The following is a 12,821-nucleotide window of genomic DNA, read 5'->3' as shown; positions in this document are numbered from 1 at the left end:
GATCCATGGAGTCATCACCATGTTGTCAGGCAGCCGCTTCCTTACTAACAAAGGTGACGTTGTCCAGAGTCGCTCCAGTTCTAGCTAGATTTCATGGTCCTGCAGCAATGACATGTTTTGACCACAGTTTATTGGTGCTTTGCTATTTTAACAACATCATTCTCTGGTTTTAGTGTGTAGTGCATATGGACCTTCTCTATACTGCTTCTTCACGTTTGCCTTGTGTCCAGTTTCCTGCATTTTCACAGTTCCAAATCATGTACCTGTGTGGAAAGCAGTCTACACCATGTGTTTTGCTTTGTGCATTCATATGATCTTATTTGTAATGGTAGCCAGCGCCCAATCCATGTCAAACTGATCTACACAACTTTCTGCAGACATCTGAAGGCAGCCCTGTATCGGGAAGTTCTTAATGTTTGACATTTTGCTGTGTTTTTGTTATGTTGGAAGACACTCAGAGTGGCTGGGGCAACCCAGTCAAATGGGTGGGGTATAAGTAATAAGTGATTATTATGAAGGAAAACTCAGATGAAGCACTCGGTTGTTGAGTTGGTGGTGGCCATAGTGATCACCACCATGGAAAAGATGTCAAAAAGACGACACCTAAATCTGCAAGTATTGTCAGGATTGAACACTGATTCTGGTATTTTGCCATAGCAATCTTAGATGGAAAGGAGGTCCATCTTCCCATTCCAGCTCATTGTACTAGCTCAAAGATTTTAGGGACACGTTTGCAACCTGCATATATTCCCATTTGATATTTGAATTTAATTTCATTTTCCAAACACATAAAAATATGCACAGCAATCAAACATAAATATGTGTAGACTGGTGAATAAACTTAAAAGCATAGCATAATAAATAAAATAAATTAGTTATATCTGGGCCTTATTTTGCCAGACCCTAACCCTACTAAAACGATTCCATCCCAACAAATAAAATCATTGAGTGACAGCCAGCAAAGTCCTACTCAGAGCAGACCTACTGACATCAGTGGGTCTACTCTGAGTAGGACCACTCATTCGATATCACTCATCTTCTTTTATCCCAGCTTAACCTCACAGCAGACCTTGGGGTAGCTTAAACTGAGATATCGTGACTTGCCTCCTGGGGTGTGACGAGCTCTGTGGCCACACAGGAATTTGACCCCCTCACCTCTCCAATCCAAGATGAGGTTGAGTCTACCCAGTGTACTACACTTGCTCTCCAACTAATTGTCACATTTACTCGTTTCTAAAATCAGATGGATCCATCCCATCATATTAAAGAGACTTGATACATTGGTTGACCCTCTACTTTATATCTGTAGTCCAGAAGCACAGTCCTGTTCCTGTTCCTGTTCCCGCAGGGGAGTGTCATCTGTTTATTTTGGGGTTGCCTAGAGATTGTATATTTGTTGGTTCTAATTGCGGGAAGAAACAAAGAACAGCGGGCAGTGGGGGGCGGAGGATATGCTGGACTTCAGAGCAGAGACTCAAGCCTGGGCTATAAATCCCCAAAGGTGGATAATGTCCTGGTGAGTGCTTTAGTGGCTTTTGGTCCCTGCCATTGTGAAATCACCCTGAAAATGCATGTTAGCCAGGAGCAAGGCAATAAGACAAGATTTGTAGCTTGGGGCCCTTATATCCACAAAGGCAGACATAAAGAACCCTCTCCAGAGCTTCAATATTTTAAAAGTTTTGTGACAGCTATAAAATTCACCTACAGAAGCTTGAATAAAAAGTTGAAATGCCTGTAGTTTATCTGTCAGGACCGCTCTTACAGTTTGATGGGAACGCTGGCTTGCCTGAATAGTGGCTTTGTGCAAGGACTAGGCAGCAGTGCCAGAGCTGGAGCGGCGTCACAGTATTGGCAAAACGGGATGGAGCCATCCTATGTGACCCCGGTTGCTTGGTGGAAAACACCTCTTGACGATTAAAAATAAGAAAAGAAAAGAATCGGAAGAAGCACACGATAGCACTAACAGTTGTGGCTCCTGGCATTTGCACTTAGGTGCCCTTCTGCTTTTGCCACAGTGCTGCAGTCGTGACAGAGGCCTGGGGTAACTGCTGATTTAATGAAACCCTAGTTCTGCGATCGCATCCTAGCACCAGCTCGTGCGCAAGCTGGGACTAGCTTGCTGAAAAGAGCCCAAATGTATATCCAACCCGGCAGCAGAGCACACATTTTGCATGCAGATTTTATTTACTATAGTAATTCAGCACATTTTATAGCCCCTGCCAGTTTAGGGGAGGCCAATAAGCTGCCTAGCTAGGCAGGGTTGCTCTACAGCCTGAGCTCCCAAACTTGGGTCTGCAGCTGTTTTGGGAGTACAGTTCCTATCATTGCTGACCACTGATCCTGATAGCTAGGAATGATGGGTGTTGCAGTACAGAAATAGCTGGAGACCCAAGTTTGGGAAACCCTGCTCTGCCGCCTACAAGACATCACAGCCCTGGGAACAGTTCTACCTTAGTGGCTTGCCACTCATCCTAAAGTTCATGGTTCCAGCCCTGGTAGCTCCTGACAGTGGGTACGTCTGCCGCTGGGCAGCTGATAAATGGATCTGTTTCGTGTTGACTCAGTTCAGCAACCTAAATGTCATTTGCTTCCTTGGAGAATCGGGAGGCTCATCACAAATGTGTCGGAAAATAGCCACCTTGAGCATCTCAACCAACTACAGGAACCTTTTCAGTCACATACCCATGTGTATCTTGGGCTGATTGAGGGTTTATGACCCATTTGTAGTTCAGCCAAAGTATCGGTGAGTTTCTTTGGGGTGTTTTTTGGCTAGCGTGGAGGGTTGTGGTTCACTTGGGGTCTTGCTACTGTAGGATCTGAAGGCCTCTGCCATCACAGAGATTACCTGAGACAGTTTGCCTGCGCACCTGTCAGTTTATATGAACTTTGTAGCTCAGGCCCACACACCTTGTGCCTCATCAAACAGAACACAGCCCGTGAGCCGTGAGTGAAAGCCCAGCAAGAGTTTGACATCACACACCCACACACTGCTGTTTGTGCTGCCTGCCTAGGCCTGGAATGCCCTAGTGCATGACTGGTGAGCTGTGTTTGGCTTGCTGGGTCATGCAGGCCTGTCGCATTAAATTATAAGCTTCTTCCCACATGTCTCTGGGCTTCATGGGGAGTTTATTCTGCCCAGAGTGGGAATCAGCCGAAACATGGCAAAGATTGATTACAAGGCTGTGTATTGATTTTATTGCTTGGTGTCAGAGATTTCACCAGAGGTTAAAAGGTTGTGAAAACATGCGGTGCCTTGTTCCAAACTCTCCGCAGGGTTGTCTTCCAACAAGCTTATGTATATTCATGAGTCCTGCAGCTTTTTTGCCCAAGTGACTTGTCTATCTGTCAGCCGCGGAGAGGCTTGTTGAAAATTATCGCCTGACATGACATAAAATTTAATTGTGTTCTGAGGACAAATAACCTGTGCATACAGATCTCTGCGCAAGTGCCTAGGCGATACATAGATACATTGAAAGAGCCAGTGGAATCAGATGGACAATTGGGAACTCCGGAAGATACTATTTCAACTGCTTTGCATTTTTTAGCAGAGCCTTATATCACTGCAGCCAAGTTATCCACGCATTTTAAAATACACATAAAAACAACAAAATAGAATAAGGATTTCCTCCAGCCCTGAAAGAGAAGCCATGATTTTTAAAAGAAGCAAGCAGGATAGGAAGAAAATAACCTTGAAATGAGAATGTGAAATAACAGGATAAATGATTCCATGACTGCCGTACTATGTGCTCAAGGTATGAAAAGCTTCACCTACTGATTTTTTGCAACTCAAGACGGTTTAACAGCAGGTGTGGAGAACCTGTGGCTTTCCAGATGTCGTGGGTTCCAACACCCATCAGTCCCAGCCGGATGGCCAGTGGTGAAGGATGATGGGAGTTGTAGTCTAGAAACACCTGAATGGCCACAGGTTGCCTCCCTCTGTGCTGTTGACACAGGAGCAGGCTGGCAGTTCTACCTGCTACCGGCATCCCCTGAGCCAAATATGGTCTCCTGAACTGGTAATATTTGGCCCCACAATGGCTAACTCTAAACGCAAAAGAGGGGTGAAGATTAATATTATTTGGGGCAATGGAAAGTGAGTACAGTTATACCTCATGTTACGTTTGCTTCATGTTACGTTCTTTCAGGTTGCGTCCCGCGGCAACCCGGAAGTACCAGAAAGGGTCACTTCTGGGTTTTGACACATGCGCACAAGCGCTAAATCGCGCCACGCACCTGTGCAGATAAGGCGGTTCAGGTTGCGCTCTTTTCATGTTGCGAACGGGCCTCTGGAATGGATCCCGTTCACAACCAGAGGTACCACTGTATATACTCAATGGGAGGAGACAGCATGTTGGACATTTTCCATTTCAGATTCATCCTCTGGCCGGACAGCTTGCTTGTCAATGCCTTTTGTTGTTATGATGCAAGCCTCCATAATATGAAGGTGTCCTACACAGTGCCATAAACTTAAGACCAAGCCTGGTATAAGATTTTCCATTGTGGCTCGTATATTCCCATATCGCACTCAGCACTGTACATTGTTTGTAAGAATTTCCACGCATCGTTTTGCACGGCGGTGGCAAGGCAGGGCCCTTTGAGCTGTTTTATTCCTTCAAGACCTAGCAAGCAAATATTTGACAAAGTGAGAGGAGCGCCCGGAAAGATTAAATTGACCGCAATGCACTGTAGATCAAGCACAGGCATTTACGGGTTGCTGCCGTATTTGTAGGCAGGCCGTGTCCACTTAGAAGCCTACAGTAATAATTTTTCTGTTTCCAGGAAAAGACCTACGATGCAAAGTAATTGGAGCTATGCCTCGAGCAACACCATGCTTCCCTTGTGGTGAAGTGCATTAGGGACTCACTGTCTGTGATAACTACAAGGAGTCTTTGCCCCCGTACAAGTTCACTGTGTCCTTTATACTCTGTAAATAAGACTTGGGAGCCAAATAAATGAGATGGTCAGAGAATCCTGATTTGGCTGAGACTAACAGAGATTGCTTTAATTGCAACAGGAAGGAGTTGTTCTTCCTGAATTTGTTTTAAGATACCACACATGCACATGCCATGTTTAGATATTATAGCCAGATGAACAGACAGACAAACGCATTTAACTGTGGATCAAGCTTATGGTCAGAAGGAGAATTGCAGCCAAAATTTTGCAGGAGAACATGGTCATTTTGAAAACAGAACTTTCAGGGTTCCACAATGCCCTCTGTGCATACTTTTGTGCTGTTTTTCTTAGTTTACAGCCTTGGTCAGCTAATGGTTCAGAGCCTTTTCTCCTCAAACTTCCACATTCTTGCTAACCACATGATATCACATAGCCAACATGTTGATATAATGCTTCCATCTTATCAGTCATATTTGGCTTTGTGATGGTGCCCCATAGCTTCAGACTCAGCTGGATGGCAACACCAGTTGTCGCTTAGAATTAGTGGGGGGGGGGGTTTGTGGGGGGCCCCGCAATGCAGGCACTTGCCCCTGGCACAATCCTCCCTGAAAGATCTCTGAAAGGAACCATATTTCTTGGGACTCGAAAGTATTTGCAAAAAAAAAAGTGTCCTTCCATTAGGGCTGAGTTTTGGATAGAATGAGATTTGCAAGCTGTGTTTTCAGATGGCCATGATTAGCAAAAACACTGGTAAAAGCACAACACTGCATCATGGATGGTTCCCAAGAGGGAAGGACATAGAAATTCATCCAGAAGAGAGGAGGAAGGAGGGAAAAGTTGCTCACAATGTTGAAGAAGTGGAGTATGTGATCCCACAGTCGTGCATCTCAGAGATGCTCCAGTTACAAGATTTGTTGCAAGATTTGGATTAGCCAAGGTCCCGTCTGTAATAAGTGGGCCCTAAGACCCTGAATCCCACACCTTAAAATGAAATCTGAACAAAATTAGTGAAGCAGTAAAGAGTTTATTTAGTGCAATACGTTCTTGCAAGATCAGGTGTCCAAAGTAGGCACACCCCAGCTTTGGCAAAGCATAAGCTTATATTCCCTATACCCAAAGCGCAGATTCCCTCCCTTGTCTCCCCATTGGCTGGGTTCTGCAAGGCTTACAGCCTATCATGACCGGCTAATTTCCCTGCTAACATTCCCGCCCCTGTTTACATCTCCCATTACTCTGATTTCAGTGCCCCTCTAGCCTTATTTATTATTCCCCTTATTTGGTCTATGTTCCTATGCAGTTACTTGCTAAGCCAAGCAAAAATAACCACACCTTGACCACAAGTTCTAAACATCTCCAGTTATGAGAAGTGAGTCAACCTAGACTGCAGGTGTCTTGTCAATAACTGTTATAACCTCATTCTGGCCACGTGCTCTAAACCTTTCTAGTTATCAGATGTGAATCGATCTGAACTGCTAATATCTGTTTAAAAGTAAAGGTAAATGGACCCCTGACCATTAGGTCCAGTCATGATCGACTCTGGGGTTGCGGCGCTCATCTCGCTTTATTGGCCAAGGGAGCCAGCGTACAGCTTCCGGGTCATGTGGCCAGCATGACTAAGCCACTTCTGGCGAACCAGAGCAGCGCACGGAAACGCCGTTTACCTTCCCGCCAGAGCGGTACCTGTTTATCTACTTGCACTTTGACGTGCTTTCGAACTGCTAGGTTGGCAGGAGCTGGGACTGAGCAACGGGAGCTCACCCCGTCGCGGGGATTCGAACTGCTGACCTTCTGATCGGCAAGTCCTAGGTTCTGTGGTTTAACCCACAGCGCCACCTGCGCCCCTAACATCTGTCTGGCTTGTTGCATTTGTGGTTTATGTGAAAAAGCATCCTCATTCCTCACACCATCTGACTCTTAAAATTCTGTAATTCCTCCAAAGAAGGTTTTTCCTTTATGTGATGGATAACGTAGCAGTATCTGTTTTCTTCTCAATTTGCAACAGGAGGATTGTGTCCAGGCTCTAGTGATCCCTGCACAGAGAAACCCTGTCCCGGAGATATGCAATGCGTGGGCTACGAAATCAACCGGAGGCCATTCATCTGCCAGTGCCCTCCTGGAAAGCTCGGGGAGTGCTCAGGTACACGCTCTGTTCTGTCGCACCATCAGGTATCACCCAAACCATCTTGGTTGTAGAAGTTCAATGCGGATGAAAAGAGGGTTGGGGCAGCAATGAGCTTTACTGCTTTTCCAAGCTGGTTCTTGAGTCGGCCAGACTTTGCAAATGCAGCATTTTTGCTAGGGCTGATGGGAATTTTAGTTCAAATCTATTTGGAGGGTGCCAGGTTAACAAAGGTCCATCAGAACACATGGCTGGTAGGCTGTATTCAGCTTGGCAAAACACAAGTTGTACAGGGCTTCCCCCATGTACCAGCGCTAAAATAATAATAAAAATTGTTATCTGGTTTGTTCACTACAAATAGACCCGATTGCATTTTATGCATGGTAGTAATTCCTATCAAGAAACAACATTTTCCCCCCTTATTAGTGAATTAATCTTCCTTAATGTAAGGTGCTTGTACAAGAGGGACAAGTTTTTAATCTATCAGAAGATGGGCTCTTCTTTTTTAAAAAAATATTCTCCCTTATCAGCCTTGTTAGCGGTGCATCTTCCTTAATTAACTTTTTTTTTCCCTTTGGCAAGCGGTAGGATAATCTCCCAAGTCTTATTTCAAAGTGTGTGTGTGTGTGTGTGTGTGTGTGTGTGTGTGTATATATATATATATATATATATATATATGGCTTGTCTCTCTCTATTTTTGCCTCTTCTCCAAATGGTTTTCTCAGGACACACTTCCCTTAGCTTTGCTGGGAATAGTTACATCAAATACCGGGTTTCTGAAAATAGCAAGAAGGAGGAATTCAAGTTGGCGCTGCGTCTGCGGACTCTGCAAAGCAACGGGATTATAATGTACACCAGAGCAAATCCCTGTATAATTCTGAAGGTAATGAAAATAAGTTTATCTTTCCCCGCAGTTATTTTTCTTGATTATACGCTTCCCTCTCTTTGGGCTCCCACTGCTGGGAATGCTGCCCCCATTTTTAGCTGTGGATGCAGAAACTTTGGCGCTCTTGGGGCTTTTCTTTCTGTAGGATAATGAGGAACGAAACCACAGCTTCAGCAACAATGAGGGAACTGTCTCATTGTTTCTGATAGTCATGTTTCTATTGGGGGGGGAAATGCTCCTGGGGGTGTAATAGGCTGTAGCAAGCCCAGGCGACTTATTCCGGCAATGCCTGTCAAAGCTGCCCTTAGTTACACAGGAAGCACCATCAGTCCACGTAGGTCAGTATTGTCCACACTGATTGGCAGAAGCTTTTCAAGGATTGACAGAAGACCTGGGGATTGAACCTGGGACCCTATACAAGGCAACCAGATACCCTACCACTGAACTACATCCCTTCCCCGAGGTTTGATCACCTGTGGCAGCGATTCCTAATTAGCTAAGCACGGTGGACCCCCTGCTTTTCAAAAGCCAAGCCATGAACTTTTGAAAAGGTCGATATCTCTGCTGTAGTTTTTGTTATGCAAATGGTGCCACCATACCCTCCCAACATGTCCCAGCGCAAAAATGGGGTGCATGTATTCTGGGCCCTCTCAAGAGTGAGTGATAAAAAAATAGTCAGCCTTGTTAGCCGTCCATCTTCCTTAATTAACTTTTTCCCTCCCTTTGGCAAGCGGTAGCCTAATCTCCCAAGTCTTATTTCAAAATGTAAAAAGATTATATATATATATTATATATATAATTGGAAAGACCCCATGGATCATCTAGCCCAACTCCCTTCAATGCGCCCATACGCAGATCAAATCCACAACCATGGCTTTATCAACACCATGCTCAAACTAACTGAGCTCACATGACCCACGTGAGAGCACAGCCCCAAAAAACTGGATGCCCTAGACAGGGCCTTCTCGGTAGTGGTGCCCACCTTGTGGAACACCCATCAAATGTCAAGGAAATAAACAGCTTTTTGAGTCTTAGAAGACATCTGAAGGCAGCCCTGTACAGTCATACCTTGGATCTCGAACACCTTGTGGCTCCCGAACGATCAAAACGCAAAGTGAGTGTTCCGGTTTTCAACTGATTTTTGGAAGCCGAACGTCCAGCACAGCTTCCTGCAGCCAATCAGAAGCTGCGGTTTGGTTTTTGAACGTTTTGGAAGTCAAATGGACTTCCGGAACAGATTCCGTTCGATTTCCAAGGCACAACTGTATAGGGAAGCTTTTAAAGTTTGATGTCTTAATGTGTTATTAATATTTTGCCGGGAACCACCCACTGGCTTGCCCAACACAGTCAGGTGGGCGGCATATAAATAATAATAAAAATATTATTCCTGCTATAATAATAACAACAACAATAGTGTTGGGGAACTGCAAGGAGGTGGCTGCAAGGAAAAGAGCATTTCACTCCTTTTTGCTATTAAAGTTAGAATTCCCACCTCCCTTTTTACATGGGATCAGACCAGTCCCATATTCCTGCAGATGGATTAGTTGCAGTTAATCTAGTTCAGTGAAATGCCTCTTCCTTCTGCCCCAGTTTTTCTACCTGAAAAGCACGGAGGAGCAATTCTGAGAGCCCATTTGCACAGAACTCTGTCCTCACCGCCTTCAAAACTCTTGATCTGCATCCGACAGTACAGGACTAGCAGAACCTGTGTTTTCATGTGGGAGCCAGAATGCACACAAAAGAAATCTCTGTTTCTCTGTCCTTGCCATCAGAGGCACTTGGTGATGTATATGTGGCCTCACTGAGTAAAATTCAATACTGAAAAGTGTGAGGCTGCCATACGTTACCCCCGTCAAGGGTCTCCTGAAACTCCCATTGCTTCAGCTACAGGAAGCCTTGGATGTGATCCCAGGTGCAGCAGGAGCTGGAGAAAGTAATATTTTAATTAAACCTAACATTTCGCCCAAATGAACCTGAAATGCAATCCCACTAACTAAATATTCCCCTGGATGGATGGGCAGGCACCATTTTGTATTCATGAGCTGTGACTGCAGATGGACTTTGCAAGTCTAGGGAGGTCCCAAAAGGACCGTTTGATGGTTTCATTGCCTGTGTTGATATGCAGAAATGGATGACATCCAAGCACCTTATCCAGGCTAATATTCTAAAATGATATACGATGCCCATTCATCTCGCTTTGCTTATTTGGGGAAGCCGTTCAAGCATGCCAATTTGTATATCCCCTTAGTGGTTGCTTCATACTCTCCTGCTTGGTCAGGATAATGAGGTTTTATGTGGATGCACATCTAGGTACAGCAGGGGAGGGGAACTTCCCCCAGCTTTCTGGTGCCCATATATCTGTAGTAGCTATCGCCCCAGCAGCTGCAGACAGACATACCACCTCCTCCGTCTAGGCAGCCAAGACGTATTGCTACATTTCAAGGGCATATTCTATCCAGGTTGAATCTCTAGAGGAAAGCAGGTGAGTGACGTGATGTCATGGACTGGCTGGATGCAGAGGAGTGGTGGTGGGACGATGATGAGTGGTCAGAGGGAGAAGACTGGGAAGAAGAGGTGTCAGAAGCTGAAGAGGTAACAGGGTTTAGTGAGCAGGAAGAGGCTGGGGCAGAGAGCAGTCCAGGCTCAGAGGCTGGAGAGGAGGAGGGCCAAGAGACAGAGACGAGTCAGGCTCGTGAAAATCCAAGGTGTAGCCCTCTCCTGCTTCAACACGCTCTTCTCCCCCAGTCCCCAAGGACCAGAAGAGGTATGAAGAGGGAGGTGCAGAGTCAGGCACCCCAGCATAGTCTCAGATTGCTTGGGAAGGACCCGGAGGAGGAGGAGGCTTAGGCAACTGTGGGAAGGCGGGGACCTTCAGCCCCCACAACTACCTCATTGGGGCAAGTTCTGCCATGAAGAGTTGCTGTGCTCACTAAGCCTGTGGGGCTAGCATTTTACATGGCAGCTGCAAAACATCATCAGCGTCTCTCTCTTGTGGCTTCCTTTTTCAGCTTTCAGAATTTGATTTAAAAAAAAAAAGCTTTGTATTTTCCCCAGTTGTGCACAGCCCGCTGCTGTTCTGTCTGGCTATGACTTCCATAGAATGTCCTAGCTATTTCCTTTTCTGTGGTCTGTTTCTCCTCCCTAGGATTCATTTTAACCATTACCTTTGCTGAAAGAATTACACTGCCATTGTTGTTGTTTTCCCCTACGCCCTTTCCCCACTAAATTGTAGGGGTGGTCAGGATTGGGAGGGTGGTACGGGGGAGGCAGTATTCATCCCTTTTCCTGCATACAGCGGTCCCAAAAGAAAACGACAGACTTGAATGGCTCTCAGGGAGGATTTGACAAATTCATGGAGGAAAAGGTTGTCAGTGGCCACTAGCTTTGGTGGTTGTGTTGCAGGTTGTGTTGCAGGCAGTTGTGTGAGTACCAGGTGCTGAGAACCACAGCAGCTGAATACCAGTTGCTGATCATCACTGCTATATTTGGGTCCTATTTAAAGACTTCCCATCTGGTTGGTCACTGTGAGAACAAGATGCTGGACTAGATAGGCTTTTGTTCTGATCTAGCCAAGCTCTTCTTACTCACTTGCATTCTTAAATGGCTTTCTTGCAACTGTGGCTAGAGACAACGGCAGTGTTGAGAAGGGAATGATACTGCTGTTGGCACCTGTGGTATGTGTGTTCCTTCCCACTCTTGTTTCTAATGAAACCTGCATTGCAAGGTTTGGTAAAAAAGGTAAAGGGACCCCTGACCATTAGGTCCAGTCATGATCGACTCTGGGGTTGCGGCGCTCATCTCGCTTTATTGGCCGAGGGAGCCAGCGTACAGCTTCCGGGTCATGTGGCCAGCATGACTAAGCCGCTTCTGGCGAACCAGAGCAGCGCACGGAAACGCTGTTTATCTTCCCACCAGAGCGGTACCTATTTATCTACTTGCACTTTGACGTGCTTTTGAACTGCTAGGTGGGCAGGAGCAGGGACCGAGCAACAGGGGCTCACCCCATCGCGGGGATTCGAACCGCCGACCTTCTGATCGGCAAGTCCTAAGCTCTGTGGTTTAACCCACAGCGCCATCCGCGTCCCATGCAAGGTTTGGTAGGAGCTTCAAAACTCTGCCAGCCTGCTTGAAGGGAGGCACAACATCACCATCACAGGAAACGGTGTCTCTCTCATACTGCCTTCACTGCTCTTAAGGACCATAAACTGTCTCCAGGCTGCGAGTTGCATCGGCAGACAGCTATCCTGGCCAGGAACGGTGGTGTCCTCAGCGCTGCCGTCCACCCTTGAACCTGCCACAGGCTTTCCTCATTCTTCTTATTTATGAAGCACTTAAAAATTCTATTTTGTACTGCGCGAAGGATGAAATAGGCAGAATGGCTGCCAGAACGGTTTACAATCTAGCAGATGTGGCATAAAAGGGAAGGGATGGTAAGGGAAGAAGAGGACACGGAAACACAGAGGGTTCTGGTGGATTTGCATAATGGCCAGGTGGAAAGGCAGCTGATGTGCTTCTTCGCATACAGGTTGCAATCTGTTCCCTCGGCATTCAGCAAAGTCTCAAGTCCCTCTTTGTCTGCTTGCTTTTGGGTTTGTCCTCGGCTGCCACCTGTGTGGGAGCATCACATATGTAGGCTCAACCTCATTTTTCCTCTCCTAAGATGGAATCTGAAGTCTACTTGAAATGCTTTTTGGGCAGGTACTGCAAATTCTGTGATGGAGGAGAAAGGGCATACCCACCCTCACTTCTGCCTAGGACTTGCCGACCAGAAGGTCGGCAGTTCGAATCCCCGCGACGGGGTGAGCTCCCGTTGCTCGATCCCTGCTCCTGCCAACCTAGCAGTTCGAAAGCACGTCAAAGTGCAAGTAGATAAATAGGTACTGCTCCGGCGGGAAGGTAAACGGCGTTTCCGTGCACTGCTCT

At 46.2% G+C, this 12,821-nt stretch overlaps 1 protein-coding gene across 11 annotated transcripts in view; it reads left to right on the top strand.

Moving 5' to 3' along the window:
* The window catches only part of FAT3 (FAT atypical cadherin 3), a 462,341-nt gene that overhangs the window by 415,668 nt on the left and 33,852 nt on the right, over nucleotides 1–12,821 (top strand). For all 11 annotated transcript variants that reach the window (XM_083499062.1, XM_083499067.1, XM_083499063.1 and 8 more), the window contains 2 exons: nucleotides 6,896–7,030; nucleotides 7,738–7,895. In XM_083499062.1, the coding sequence (XP_083355188.1) occupies nucleotides 6,896–7,030; nucleotides 7,738–7,895 (293 nt within the window). The remainder of the gene's footprint in view (nucleotides 1–6,895; nucleotides 7,031–7,737; nucleotides 7,896–12,821) is intronic.

This window comes from Podarcis liolepis (assembly GCF_965112155.1).
Source record: "Podarcis liolepis genome assembly, chromosome: 4".
Taxonomy (NCBI): domain Eukaryota; kingdom Metazoa; phylum Chordata; class Lepidosauria; order Squamata; family Lacertidae; genus Podarcis; species Podarcis liolepis.
This window is presented reverse-complemented; position numbering and strand designations above follow the sequence as displayed.